The sequence below is a fragment of the Aethalodelphis obliquidens genome, unplaced genomic scaffold (assembly GCF_003676395.1).
Source record: "Aethalodelphis obliquidens isolate GAN/ISIS:26980383/991018 unplaced genomic scaffold, ASM367639v1 scaffold17, whole genome shotgun sequence".
In the NCBI taxonomy this organism is placed as follows: domain Eukaryota; kingdom Metazoa; phylum Chordata; class Mammalia; order Artiodactyla; family Delphinidae; genus Aethalodelphis; species Aethalodelphis obliquidens.
In genome coordinates, this window is record NW_020837961.1 from 12,458,762 (window position 1) to 12,471,565 (window position 12,804).

General features: G+C 37.7%; 1 protein-coding gene across 1 annotated transcript in view; it reads right to left on the reverse strand.

Annotated features, from left to right (window-relative positions):
- Positions 1-12,804, reverse strand: part of HPGDS (hematopoietic prostaglandin D synthase) — a 29,898-nt gene that overhangs the window by 1,206 nt on the left and 15,888 nt on the right. Inside the window, exon 4 of the mRNA XM_027116932.1 lies at positions 10,525-10,623. Coding sequence (XP_026972733.1) covers positions 10,525-10,623 — 99 coding nt within the window. The remainder of the gene's footprint in view (positions 1-10,524; positions 10,624-12,804) is intronic.

A 12,804-nucleotide genomic window follows, 5' to 3' on the forward strand; every position in this document is an offset into this window, starting at 1 on the left:
TACTAATCTGGATGACATTACTTTTGTCTCCATATAAATCAGTCAAAGAATGAAGTTTAAATATGGATTATTCTTAGTTTTCCTTTTATTTGGAATTTAATAATGCTGATTTCTAGTGTTTTATGAACTTGCTTACTAAATACCTGTCAACTAGGAGAGTCTACTGGTTAGAGGATTCAGAGTTCAGGCAGCAAATATTTATGGAGTACCTACTACGTGCCCTGTACAGGTCTGACTCCTGGGATTGACTAGAGAGCAAGATGTGATGCAAACCCCTTCTCTGGTGCAGCTTTTACTTCAGAAGCAGGAAGACAAACGTCAAGTGTGGTACGGGGGATCGGCCAAGATGGCAGAGTAGAAAGGCCCTGAGCTCACCTCCTCTTACAGGCACACCAAAGTCACAAGTGTCTGCAGAACAACCATCGATGAAGTAGACCAGAATCTACCAGAAAAGATCTTCTACAGCTAAAGACATAAAGAAGGAACCACACGAGATGGGTAGGTGGAGCTGACTCACAATATAATCCAGTTCCTTACCCCCAAGTGGGCAATCCACAAACAAGAATACTTATACTGCAGAGGTTCTCCTATAGGAGTGAGAGTTCTAAGCCCCATGTCAGGCCCCCCAGCCCAGGGGTCCTGCACCAGGAAGACAAACCCCCAGAGCATTTGGCTTTGAAGACCAGAAGGACTTAATTTTGGGAGTTCCAAAGAACTAGGGGAAATAGAAACTTCACACTTAAAGGGTGCCCATAAAATCTCACACCAGGACCCAGGGCAAAAGCAGCAATTTAATAGGGGCCTGACCTACTTGCTGGTCTTGGAGAGTCAAGGAGGCAGCTGCAGCTCAAACTAGAGACATAGAAACTGGCAGCAGCCATATTTGGCAGCTTTCTACCATGTAGGCACCATTGTAGGATCCTCCCTCCAGCTCATGAGTGCCAAGACCTGGCCCCATCCAACAGCCTGTAGGCAACAGTGCTGGGGAGCCTCAGACCAAAGAACTAACTGGGGGGGTGGGGGAGGACACAGCCCCACCCATCAACAGACAGGCTACCTAAAGACTTTCTGAGCCCAGAGCCACTCGAGACATGCCTCTAGACCTGGCCCTTCCCACTAGAGGACCAAGACCCAGCTCTAGCCACCAATAGGCAGGTGCTGACCTTGCGCTCAGGAAGCCTGCATTAGCCTCTAGACCAGACTCATCCAACCAGTGGGCAGACACCAGATGCAAGAAAACCACAATTCCACAGTTTCTGGACCCAGCCTGCCCACAGCAGGCCAGACCCTGCCCTGGGACCAGCTGGGCCCTGGCTCTGCCCACTAGCAGGCCAACACAAGCTGTGGGACACCCCAGACCCAACTGTATCAAGAACTGCCTCCCCCACCTCCACAGCAATCTGACACCAGCTCTAGGATCCCTGGGCCCTGCAGCAAGATTCCCACATTCCAGGACCAGTTGTGACTGCCAATAGTCCAGCACTAACCCCTGGACGTAGCTTCACCCACCAGTGGACAGGAACAGCCACAGAGTCTTCTGGATCCCGGCTCCATCCACCAGTGAGCCAGCACTAGCCCCAGGACCTCCTGGGGTTCTGAAATCAGCCCTCTTGTGACCAGGCCCCACTAACCAGCAGCCTCCATACAAGGCAAGGCCTGGCAACCAATAAGACTAGGGACAAACCAAGCCTACCAGACCACCCACATAGCCTGCTGGCCACAACAGAAAGCCCCTCACAGCCCTCCTGGGGAAACCCTAGAGCATATAGCTTGGGTGACAAAAGTGGAGTGCCCTGCTGGAACGCATAGGACGTCTCCTACAGAAGGCCACTTCTCCAAGTTTGGGAAATGTAACCTACCAGATACATAAAAATACAAATAGCAACCTAGACAAAATAAGGCAGCAGAGGAACATGCTCCAGACAAAGGAACAAGATAAAACCCTAGAAGAACTAAATGAATGGAGATAAGCAATCTACCCAAGAAAGAGTTCAGAGTAATGATCATAAAGAAGATCAATGAACTCAGAAGGAGAATTGATGCACAGAGAAGTTAGAAGTTTTTAACAAAGAGTTTGAATATAAAGAACAACCAAACAGAGATGAAGAATACAGTAACTAAAATGAACACACTAGAAGGAATAAACAGTAGACTAAATGATAACAGAGGAATGGATCAATGAGGTGGAAGACTGAGTAGTGGAAATCACTGATGCTGAACAGAAAAAAGAATGAAGAAAAATGAGGACAGTTTAAGAGACCTCTGGGAAAACATCAAGTACACTAATATTCGCATTATAGGGGTCCCAGAAGGAAAAGATAGAGAAAAGGGGGCTGAGAACATATTTGAAAACATAGTAGCTGAAAAATTCCCTAATCTGGGAAAGGAAACAGTTACCAAGTCCAGAAAGCACAGAGAGTACCATACAGGATGTGTGTTCTCAAAGAGGAACACACGAAGAGACGTTGTATTTAAAATTACAAAAAGTAAGGATAAAGAAAATATTAAAAGCAGCAAAGAGAAAGTGAAGAGTAACATACGAGGAAACACACATAAGGCTGTCAGATGATTTTTCAGCAGAAACTCTGCAGGCCAGAAGGGAGGGGCACATTATATATAAATCCCATATATATATATATATATATATAAAAAGGGAAAACCAATAACCAAGAATATTCTCCCCAGCAAGCTCTCATTCCAATTTGATGGAGAGATCAAAAGCTTTACAGACAAGCAAAAGCTAAAAGAGTTTAGCCCCTCAAACGAGCTTTACAACAAATTTTAGTAAATTCTCTAGGCAAAAAAGATAAGGACACAACTAGAAACAGGAAAATTACAAAATGAAAAAGCTCACTGGTTTCAAACATACAATGAATGTAGGAAATCATCCACACACAAAGCTAGTAGGAATGTTAAAAGACAAACGTAGTGGGGACTTCCCTGGGATTCCAGTGGTTAAGACTCTGCCTTCCAATGCAGGAGGTGCAGGTTTGATCCCTGGTAGGGGAACTAAGATCCCACATGCTGTGGGGTGTGGCCAAAAAAAAAACTTAAAAAAAAAAAAAAGACAAAAGTAGTAAAATCATCAATGTCCACAAAAAGCAGTTGAGGGATACACAAAGCACCTAGATGCAAAATATGATATCAAAAACAGTAATCATGAGGGAAGGAGAGTACAATTGCAGTGTTGTTAAAATGCATTTGAAATTAAGAGATCACAGCTTAAAACAATCATAAATATATACAGAGAGAGAGACTGCTATATAAAAACCTCATGGTAATCACAAACAAAAAATCTATAATAGAAAAGAAAAATGGAATCCAAACATAACACTAAAGATGGTAATCAAATCACAAGAGAAAAGAAAAAGGGAAGAAAGACCTACCAAAACAATTGATAAAATGGCAATGGGAACATACATATCAGTAATTACCTTAAATGTAAATAGACTAAATACTCCAACCAAAAGATACAGAGTTGCTGAATGGATCCAAAAACAAGACTCATATATATGCTGCCTGCAAGAGACTCACTTCAGATCTAAAGACACACAGACTGAAAGTGTGGGGATGGCAATAGATATTCCATGCAAATGGAAATCAAAAGAAAGCCAGAGTAGCAATAGTTACATCAGACTTTAAAGACTTACGGGCTTCCCTGGTGGCGCAGTGGTTGAGAGTCCGCCTGCCAATGCAGGGGACACAGTTCATGCCCTGGTCCGGGAAGATCCCACATGCCGCGGAGCGCCTGGACCCGTGAGCCATGGCTGCTGAGCCTGCGCGTCCGGAGCCTGTGCTCCACAACGGGAGAGGCCACAGCGATGAGAGGCCCGCGTACAGCAAAAAATTAAAAAAATAAAAAAAATAAAGACTGTTACAAGAGACAAAGGACAGTACATCTTGATCAAGGGATCAAGCCAATAAGAAGATATAACAATTGTAACTATATATGCACCATGCACCCAACATAGGAGCACCTAAATACATAAGGCAAATATTAACAGACATAAAATGAGAAATTGATATTTATAGAGCATTCCATTCAAAAGCAGCAGAATACACATTTTTTTCAAGTGCATATGAAACATTCTCCAGGATAGAACACATGCTAGACCACAAAACAAGCCTTGGTAAATTTAAGAAAATTGAAATCATATCAAGCATCTTTCTGACCACAATGCTATGAGGCTAGAAATCAACTAGAAGAAAAAAAATGCAAAAAAACACAAACGTGGAGGCTAAATGATATGCTACTAAACAACTAATGGATCACTGAGGAAATCAAAAAATACCTAGAGATATATGAAAACAAAAGCACGACAATCCAAAACCTATGGGATGCAGAAAAAGCAGTTCTAAGAAGATTATAGTGATACAAGCTTACCTCAGAAAACAAGAAAAATCTCAACCTAAATTTGAACCTAAAAGAGAAAAGAACAAACAAAACCCAAAGTTAGTAGAAGGAAAAAAATCAGATAAAGATCAGAGCAGAGATAAATGAAATAGAGACAAAAAAAATTAGAAAAGATCAATGAAACTAAGCCAGTTCTTTGAAAGATAAAACTGATAAAACTTTAGCCAGATTTATCAACAAAAAAAGGAAGAGGGCCCAAATCAATAAAATCAGAAATGAAAAAGAAGGTACAGCCAACATCACAGATATACAAAGGATTATAAGAGACCATTACAAACAACTATATGCAAATAAAATGGACAACCTAGAAGAAATGGACAAATTCTTACAAAGGTACAATCTCCCAAGACTAAACCAGGAAGAAGTAGAAAATATGAACAGACCAATTACCAGTACTGATATATGATATTTGTTTTTCTCTTTCTGACTTACTTCACTCTGTATGACAGATTAACACATATATGTGGAATCTAGAAAAATGGTATAGATGACCTTAATTGCCAAGCAGAAATAGAGACACAAAGAACAAATCTATGGATACCAAGGGGGAAAGGAGTGGGGTGGGAGGAATTGGAAGATTAGGATTGACACATATATGCTATTGATACTATGTATAAAATAGACTACTGATGGGAACATAATGTATAGCACAGGGAACTCTACTTAATAAACTGAAGTGTCCTAAATGGAGGGGATATATGTATATGTATGGCTGATTCATTTTGCTGTGCAGTAGAAGCTAACACAACATTGTAAAGCAACTATGCTCCAATAAAAATTAATTTAAAATTTTACCAGTACTGAAACTGAATCAGTAATTTAAAAACTCCTAAGAAACAAAAGTCCAGGACCAGATGGCTTCACAGATGAATTCTACCAAAAATTTAGAGAAGAGTTAAAATCTATCCTTCTCAAACTATTCCAAAAATTTCTTGAGGAAGGAACACTTCTGAACTCATTCTATGATGCCAACATCACCCCTATACCAAAACCAGACAAATATACTACAAAAAGAGAAAATTACAGGCTAATATCACTGATGAACATAGATGCAAAAATCCTCAACAAAATACTAGCAAAATACCAGAGATGCAAGGATTTTTCAGTATCCACAAATCAATCATCAGTGTGATACACCACATTAACAAATTGAAGAATAAAAACCATATAATCATTTCAATAGATGTAGAAAAAGTTTTTGACAAAACTCGACATCCATTTATGATAAAAACTCTCCAGAAAGTGGGCATAGAGGGAACCTACCTCAACATAATAAAGGCCACATATGACAAACCCACAGCTAACATCATACTCAATGGGGAAAACCTGAAAGCATTTCTTCTAAGATCAGGAGCAAGACAAGGATGCCCACTCTTGCCACTTTTATTCAACATAGTTTAGGAAGTCCTAGTCACAGCAATGAGATAAGCAAAAGAAATTAAAAGGAATACAAATTGGAAAGGAAGAAGTAAAGCTGTCAGTGTTTGCAGATGACATGACACTCTACATAGAAATTCCTAAAGTCTCCACCAGAAAATACTAAAGCTCATCAATAAATTTGGTAAAGTTGCAGGATACAAAATTATTATACAGAAATCTGTTGCATTTATATACACTGAGTTATCAGAAAGAGAAATTAGGGAAACAGTCCCCTTTACCATCACATCAAAAAGAATAAAATACCTAGGAATAAACATACCTAAGGAGGTAAAAGACCTGTACTTGGAAAACTGTAAGACACTGATGAAAGAAATTGAAGATGACAAAAACAGATGGAAAGATATACTATATTCTTGGATGGAAGAATTAATATTGTTACAATGACCATATTACCCAAGGCAATCTACAGATTCAATAAAACCTCTATCAAAATACCAAGGCATTTTTCACAGAATTAGAACAAATAATTTTTAAATTTGTATGGAAACACAAAAGACCCTGGATAGCTAAAACTATCTTGAGAAAGAAGAACAGAGCTGGAGGAATCACACTCTCTGGCTTTAGACTATAGTGCAAAGCTGCAGTAATCAAAACAGTATGGTACTGGCACAAAAACAGACACATTGATCAATGGAACAGAATAGAGAGCCCATAAACAAACCCATGCACTTATGGCCAATTAATCTATAACAAAGGAGGCAAGAATATACAATAGAGAAAAGACAGTCACTTCAACAAGTGGGTCTGGGAAAACTGGACAGCTACATGTAAAAGAATGAAATTAAAATATTCTTTAACACCATGTACAAAAATAAATTCAAAATGTATTAAAGACATAAATGTAAGACCAGAAACCATAAGACTCCTAGAGGAAAACATAGAATAATACAGTTAGACATAAATCATAGCAATATCTTTTGGATCTGTCTCCTAAAGCAGAGGAAATAAAAGCAAAGTTAAAATATGGGACCTAATTAAAAGCTTTTTGCACAGCAAAGGAAACTATTGACAAAATGAAAAGAACCTACTGAATGGGAGAAAATATTTGCAAATGACATGACTGATAAGGGGTTAATATCCAGTGTATATAAACAGTTCATACAATTTAATAACAAAAAGACAATTAAAAAATGGGCAGAAGAACTGAATAGACATTTTTCCAAAGAGGACATGGAGATGGCCAACAGGCACATGAAAACATGCCCAACATCGCTAAGTATCAGGGAAATGCAAATCAAAACCACAATGAGATTATCACCTCACACCTATCAAAATGGCTATCATCAAAAAGAACACAAATAACAAATGTTGGCGAGGATGTGGAGAAAAAGGAAAAGGGAACCCTCCTACACTGTTGGTGGGAATGTAAATTGGAGCAATCACTGTGGAAAACAGTAGGGAGGTTTGTCAAAAAACTAAAAATAGAACTACCATATGACCCAGGAATTCCCCTCCTGGGTACATATCTGGAAAAGATGAAAGCTCATCTGAAAAGATACATTCACCCCAATGTTCATACCAGCATTATTTGCAATTGCCAAGATAGGGAAGCAACCTAAGCAACCTATCCATCAACTGATGAATGGATAAAGAAGATGTGGTATACATATAAATGGAATACTACTTGGCCATAAAAAATGAAATTTTGCCATTTGCAGCAACATGGATGGACTTGGAGTATATTATGCTAAGTGAAATAAGTCTGACTGAGAAAGACAAATACTGTATGATATCACTTATATGCAGAATCTAAAAAATAGCACAGACTAGTGAATATAACAAAAAAGAAGCACACTCACAGATATAGAGAACAAACTAGTGGTTATCAGTGGGAAGAGGGAAGGGGGAGGGGCAATATAGGAGTAGGTGATTAAGAGATAAAAAGTATTATGTATAAAATAAGCTATAATGATATATTGTACACCATGGGGAATATAACGAATAATTTATAATAACTATAAATGGAGTATAATCTTTAAAATTTTGAATCACTATATTGTACACCAGTGACATATAATATTGTACATCAACTATACTTCAATTAAAAACAAAAAAAATCATAAAGTGATAAAGGTGATATAGACAAAGTAGAGTGATGAGAAGGATTCTCAAGGGATCAGGGAGAGAAGTCCTTTAAGAGGTGACATTTAAGCTAAGGCTTGAATGATGAAAAAAAGATCCAGACATGCAGTGATTTGGGGATTAAACATTTCAGGCAGAAGGAGGAGCAAGTGTAAAGGCTCTTAGGTGGGAGTATGACTTGTGTCCGAGGAAAAAACAAAACACCAGAGTGTTTGGGACACTTTGAGGAAGGGAGAGAGCACTAAGAGATGGGGTTAGGAGATAGGTTGCAAAGGAATTTTAATAAAAAGCAGAAGGAAAAGATATTTTACATTCTTAGAAATTGTTCAGTCAATAAGGGCAGAGAAAGGAACATAAAAGATACGGCAAGTTTGCTTCTCTGTCTCCTCAGGACTCAGCAGACAGTGATTAAAATAAGTCACAAGAGCATGTCAAAAAGCAGTATCTCGTCTCCTAGAATGGAGTCTCCTTGAAAGCAGGGACCCCAGCTTACCACAGCTTCTAAATCAGATTTAGATTTGATTTTTCTCTTGGCAAGACCACTTCATAGGTGGCAGTGCACTCCTCTGTCAGTAGGCCGGTAATGTCTGGTTCTCTCCTTTTTTGTGATATTAACAATTGTTGATAGTCAATGCTTAGATCCATTGATTCATCATGGGTTGGAAAATGGTGATGATTTATTTTAAACTCTCCTTGTTTGTTTATTTGTTTATTTATTTATTTATTCATTGGCTGCGCTGGGTCTCCGTGTGGCACTTGGGCTTTCTCCAGTTGCGGCGAGCAGGAGCTACTCTAGGTTGTGGTACACAGGCTTTAGTAGTTGCAGCACGCGGGCTCAGTAGTTGCGGCACGAGGGCCCCAGAGCACGTGGGCTCAGTAGTTGCGGTGCACAGGCTCCAGTAGTTGTGGCGCACTGCATGGGCTTAGTTGCTCTGCGACATGTGGGATTTTCCCAGATCAGGGATCAGACCTGTATCCCCTGCATTGGCAGGCAGATTCTTAACCACTGGACCACCAGGGAAGTCCTCTTTCCTTACTTATTAACTAGAATACCTTTATGTAGGCAGACTTTGTCCATCCATCTTTTTTTATCTTGAGGTATAATTGGCATAGGAATGGCACGATAAATGCTTTATTCAAACCCCTCAACTTTTTTGTTTTTAACAGTTTTCGGAATACAGACAGTCTCTGGCTTATGATGGTTCAGCTTACAATTTTTTGACTTTACCATGGTGCAAAAGTGACACATGTTCAGTAGAAACTGCACTTTGAATTTTGAAGTTTGATCTTTTCCCAGGTTAGTGATATGCTGTATGGTACTCTCTCATGATGCTGGGCAGTGGCAGTGAACCACATAATCAGGAGGGTAAACGACTAATACACTTACAATCATTCTGTACCCATACAACCATTCTGTCTTTTACTTTCACTACAATATTCAATAAATTACGTGAGATATTCAACACTTTATTATAAAGGCTTTGTGTTAGATTATTTTGCCCAAAACTGTTGGCTAATGTAAGTGTTCTGAGCAAATTTAAGGTGGGCTAGGCTAAGCTATGATACTTAGTAGGTTGGGTGTATTTTTTGACTTACCATATTTTCAATTTACGATGGATTTATTGGGACATAATCCCATCATAAGTCAATGAAAATTTGTAATAATTTGGCTCCATAACATCTTCTAAAAGTCACCAATGAAGCTTTGTTTGGTTTTGAGGTGTGTGTGTGTGTGTATTTGGTGATGGTGGTTGTCATAAACTCATGGATTCATTCATTTTGATTTGTTTCAATCCATTGCAGTTAATATTCTTATTGTGGCTTGAATTTTCTCGTCTTTGGCCAGTGAGAGCTTTTACAAGTTGACTGCTAAGTCATTCTGACACAACTCTGGTGTTGTGTGTGTGGGGGGGGGGTTGTGATAATTTATTTGGTTCTATTATGTCAAAGTATTCCCGGCTCATATTTTACGTTTCCTGTCCCAAACTGAGAATGAGCTATTTCTCCAAGAAGTTCTGGTTACTTTTAGTATTTAGAGACCAGAATCTGGGTCCAAGGGGTGGCCAGAACAACTAGACTGGTAATTTTTTCGAGAAAAAGAGACACAAAATGCTTGTTGTCTTTACCTTAAGAAAAAGTACATCGTGAACTGAAACTGGTGTACAATAATTATTTTTTTGTCCCGAGAAAATATCTATAATGAGATGTATAGTCAAATCACTGTGTTTTTAAAAATGACAATGTTTCTTAAGATAGTGTTTCACTAATAGAGTCCACACGTACTTCTCCACATACCCTGTGCACCAATTTGACACAAGTTCATTTGTTTCACTTTGCTTTAGTTTGTCAGTGATAGCTTTTTAAAATGTTTTTGTTGTTGTTATATAATTATATAAAATATTTTAGTTCATGTTTCCAAAGTTAACTCCACTGAAAAAGTTTTATTCAGAGAAGTTTAGCTTTTGTCCCTGCTCTCTAACCGACTCCCTCCCTATGAGTAACACTTTTTTCAATACATTTTTATAAAGTTTTTGGTTTATCCATATATGTATATGCTTGTATTTTTTTAAGATGTAAAACATACTCACAGAGTTACCAATAAACCACTCTTTTTCCCCTAAGTATGTGTCTAAATCTTGCAGAAGATGAGATGCATCACATGTGAGTAGCTCCTTAAACATCTGATCCTAAGAGAGGGAGAAAAAAGATTCCTTTAAGCATAATAAGAAGAAAAACAAATGAGTTGAAGAGGAAGTAGATTTTTCCATCTTCTTTCTCCCACATGAGTTCAAAAAGGAAGTAGCTACCTGTTATTGGTGGTTGTTGCTTGCTTGTTTGTTTTTTTAAATGAATGGCATGGAGATTCAGGTCTGATTTTCTATAGATCTTATTCTTCCCTTTATTACTCATGGATTAAAAAATAAATATTGTCATCAGTTCTTATTGTTTCTTTGTATATAATGACTTAATATTTCATCAGTAAAATCTTTTCATGGTTTTTTATCTTAATTTTTGTTAATGAAAATTATTCCATTATGTTTTTACATTTCTAAAATTCCCTACCTTTTTTAGGCTCACTCCCTTTAAAGTGAAATAATTTAACTAAAGGTAAAGAAATTAATTTATTTTGTAAATAAAATTTATTTTGTAAGACTATTATTAATAAAATATTATTATTTTGTAAGATTCCTCCAGTTTAGCAGTCTTTCATCTCACAGTTACACTTAACGGAAGTAATCCATAATAAATAGTAATGTTCTTGGGCAGATTTCCTCTGTTTGGCTTGACATTGTACCTTAGGGTGAGATTTCTCTGCCTTGACTATCATCTGTAAAATGAATCCAAGGTGCCCCCTTTTGATATAATATGTAAGATATTATTACAAACCAAATAATATCCTTGGGAAAAAATAACAGATATAGCCATTTAAAAAAATTATCTTTGTGTTTTTACTTGAATCTTTGAAGACCAAATAATTTATTCATGGCCTCTTTCTTGGTAAGAGGTATTTATTTGTTTATATACAAAAATCAGGCTGGTTTGTATTGTGGATATGAAATGTAAGCCAAACTCAAAATATTATAAAATATACATATATCATTAATATTCACAAATGAATGAATATTATAAAATCAGCCTCTATTAAGATAAGTCAAATAGTGGATAAATCTCACCAATTTACTGATTTACTTCCTGTTACTATTATGACTTAGCTGGGTAATATAGATTATTATAACATAATGCCTTATATTTGCAAGGCACAGTTTGCAAAAGCATCATTACAGATTTACATAGGTTTGCCACATTTCAGGTACTGAAGGTTGGGAAGTTTGTCATTATTTTGACTTTACATGCTTTCCACGGTTCTATACCACCTTTGTGCATAAGGTTCTCTCTCTATGGTTAATATATTCATAGTTCTAAATAAAATAGTGTGAATCCTTCAGCCCCTTCCACAGAATCTGTGAGCTAAGAGGCAATGGGCCCAGAAACACGTGACATTTCCCATAGCTTAGCTTAGATCAGCATCAGTTGGGGAGGTAATAGCCAGCTTGGCTGTCCTAGAATAGCTAGAAACAGGAGGGAGTTAAATGGAACAGGATGTAGATGCTGTACAGCTTTCCAAAAACTCCTGTGTGTTCACCTGGGTGATTCTGCTACTTTTTCTACTGTGCATTTCCACAGCTTAAGGTACACCAATGCTTTGTATATGCAGTGCCAGATAAAAATCTTATCTCTGTGCTCTTGAGTTCCTTAGCCCAGGTTCTCTTTATGTGTTTGGTGAGAATCATATCAGTCTAATGAAATATAAATTGCTAAACAGCATAACCATTAGTATTTAAGAGTCATTTTAAAGTATACTCACCAAAATAACCTAAACAAGATAAAATTTTCTTACATAGCCTTTTCTGATAAACCCTAGATAGCCATTCCTATACTTGGTGGACTCAGAAATTTCCTCCCACCTCCCCCAGAGAGTTATAAGGAAGGAGATTTTTGCACATTGAAAAGGTCATTGCTATTGTATTCTATCAATGACATTTAGAGGATTTAGGGAGGTTTGCATATTTCTCCAAAGCACCATTTTAAAATCCACACTGCCCAAATCGTTTAGGATTGGAAATGGGCCACTGCTGTTCCCTCAGTCCTGCTGATCCATCACCCTCCCCCCCCAACCCCCTGCCCTGTTCTTCAGATGAGGAAACTGAAACAGACGCATTGAATAACCACAGAAACACTAGTGATAAATTCAAGGATTATCAGTGTGACCAATGCTCAGAGACATATTTTGCCTTTAAATTAATTTTTTTTAATTTTAAATTGGAAATGGAATTTTTAGCATGAAACATTTATAATTATGTGTACTC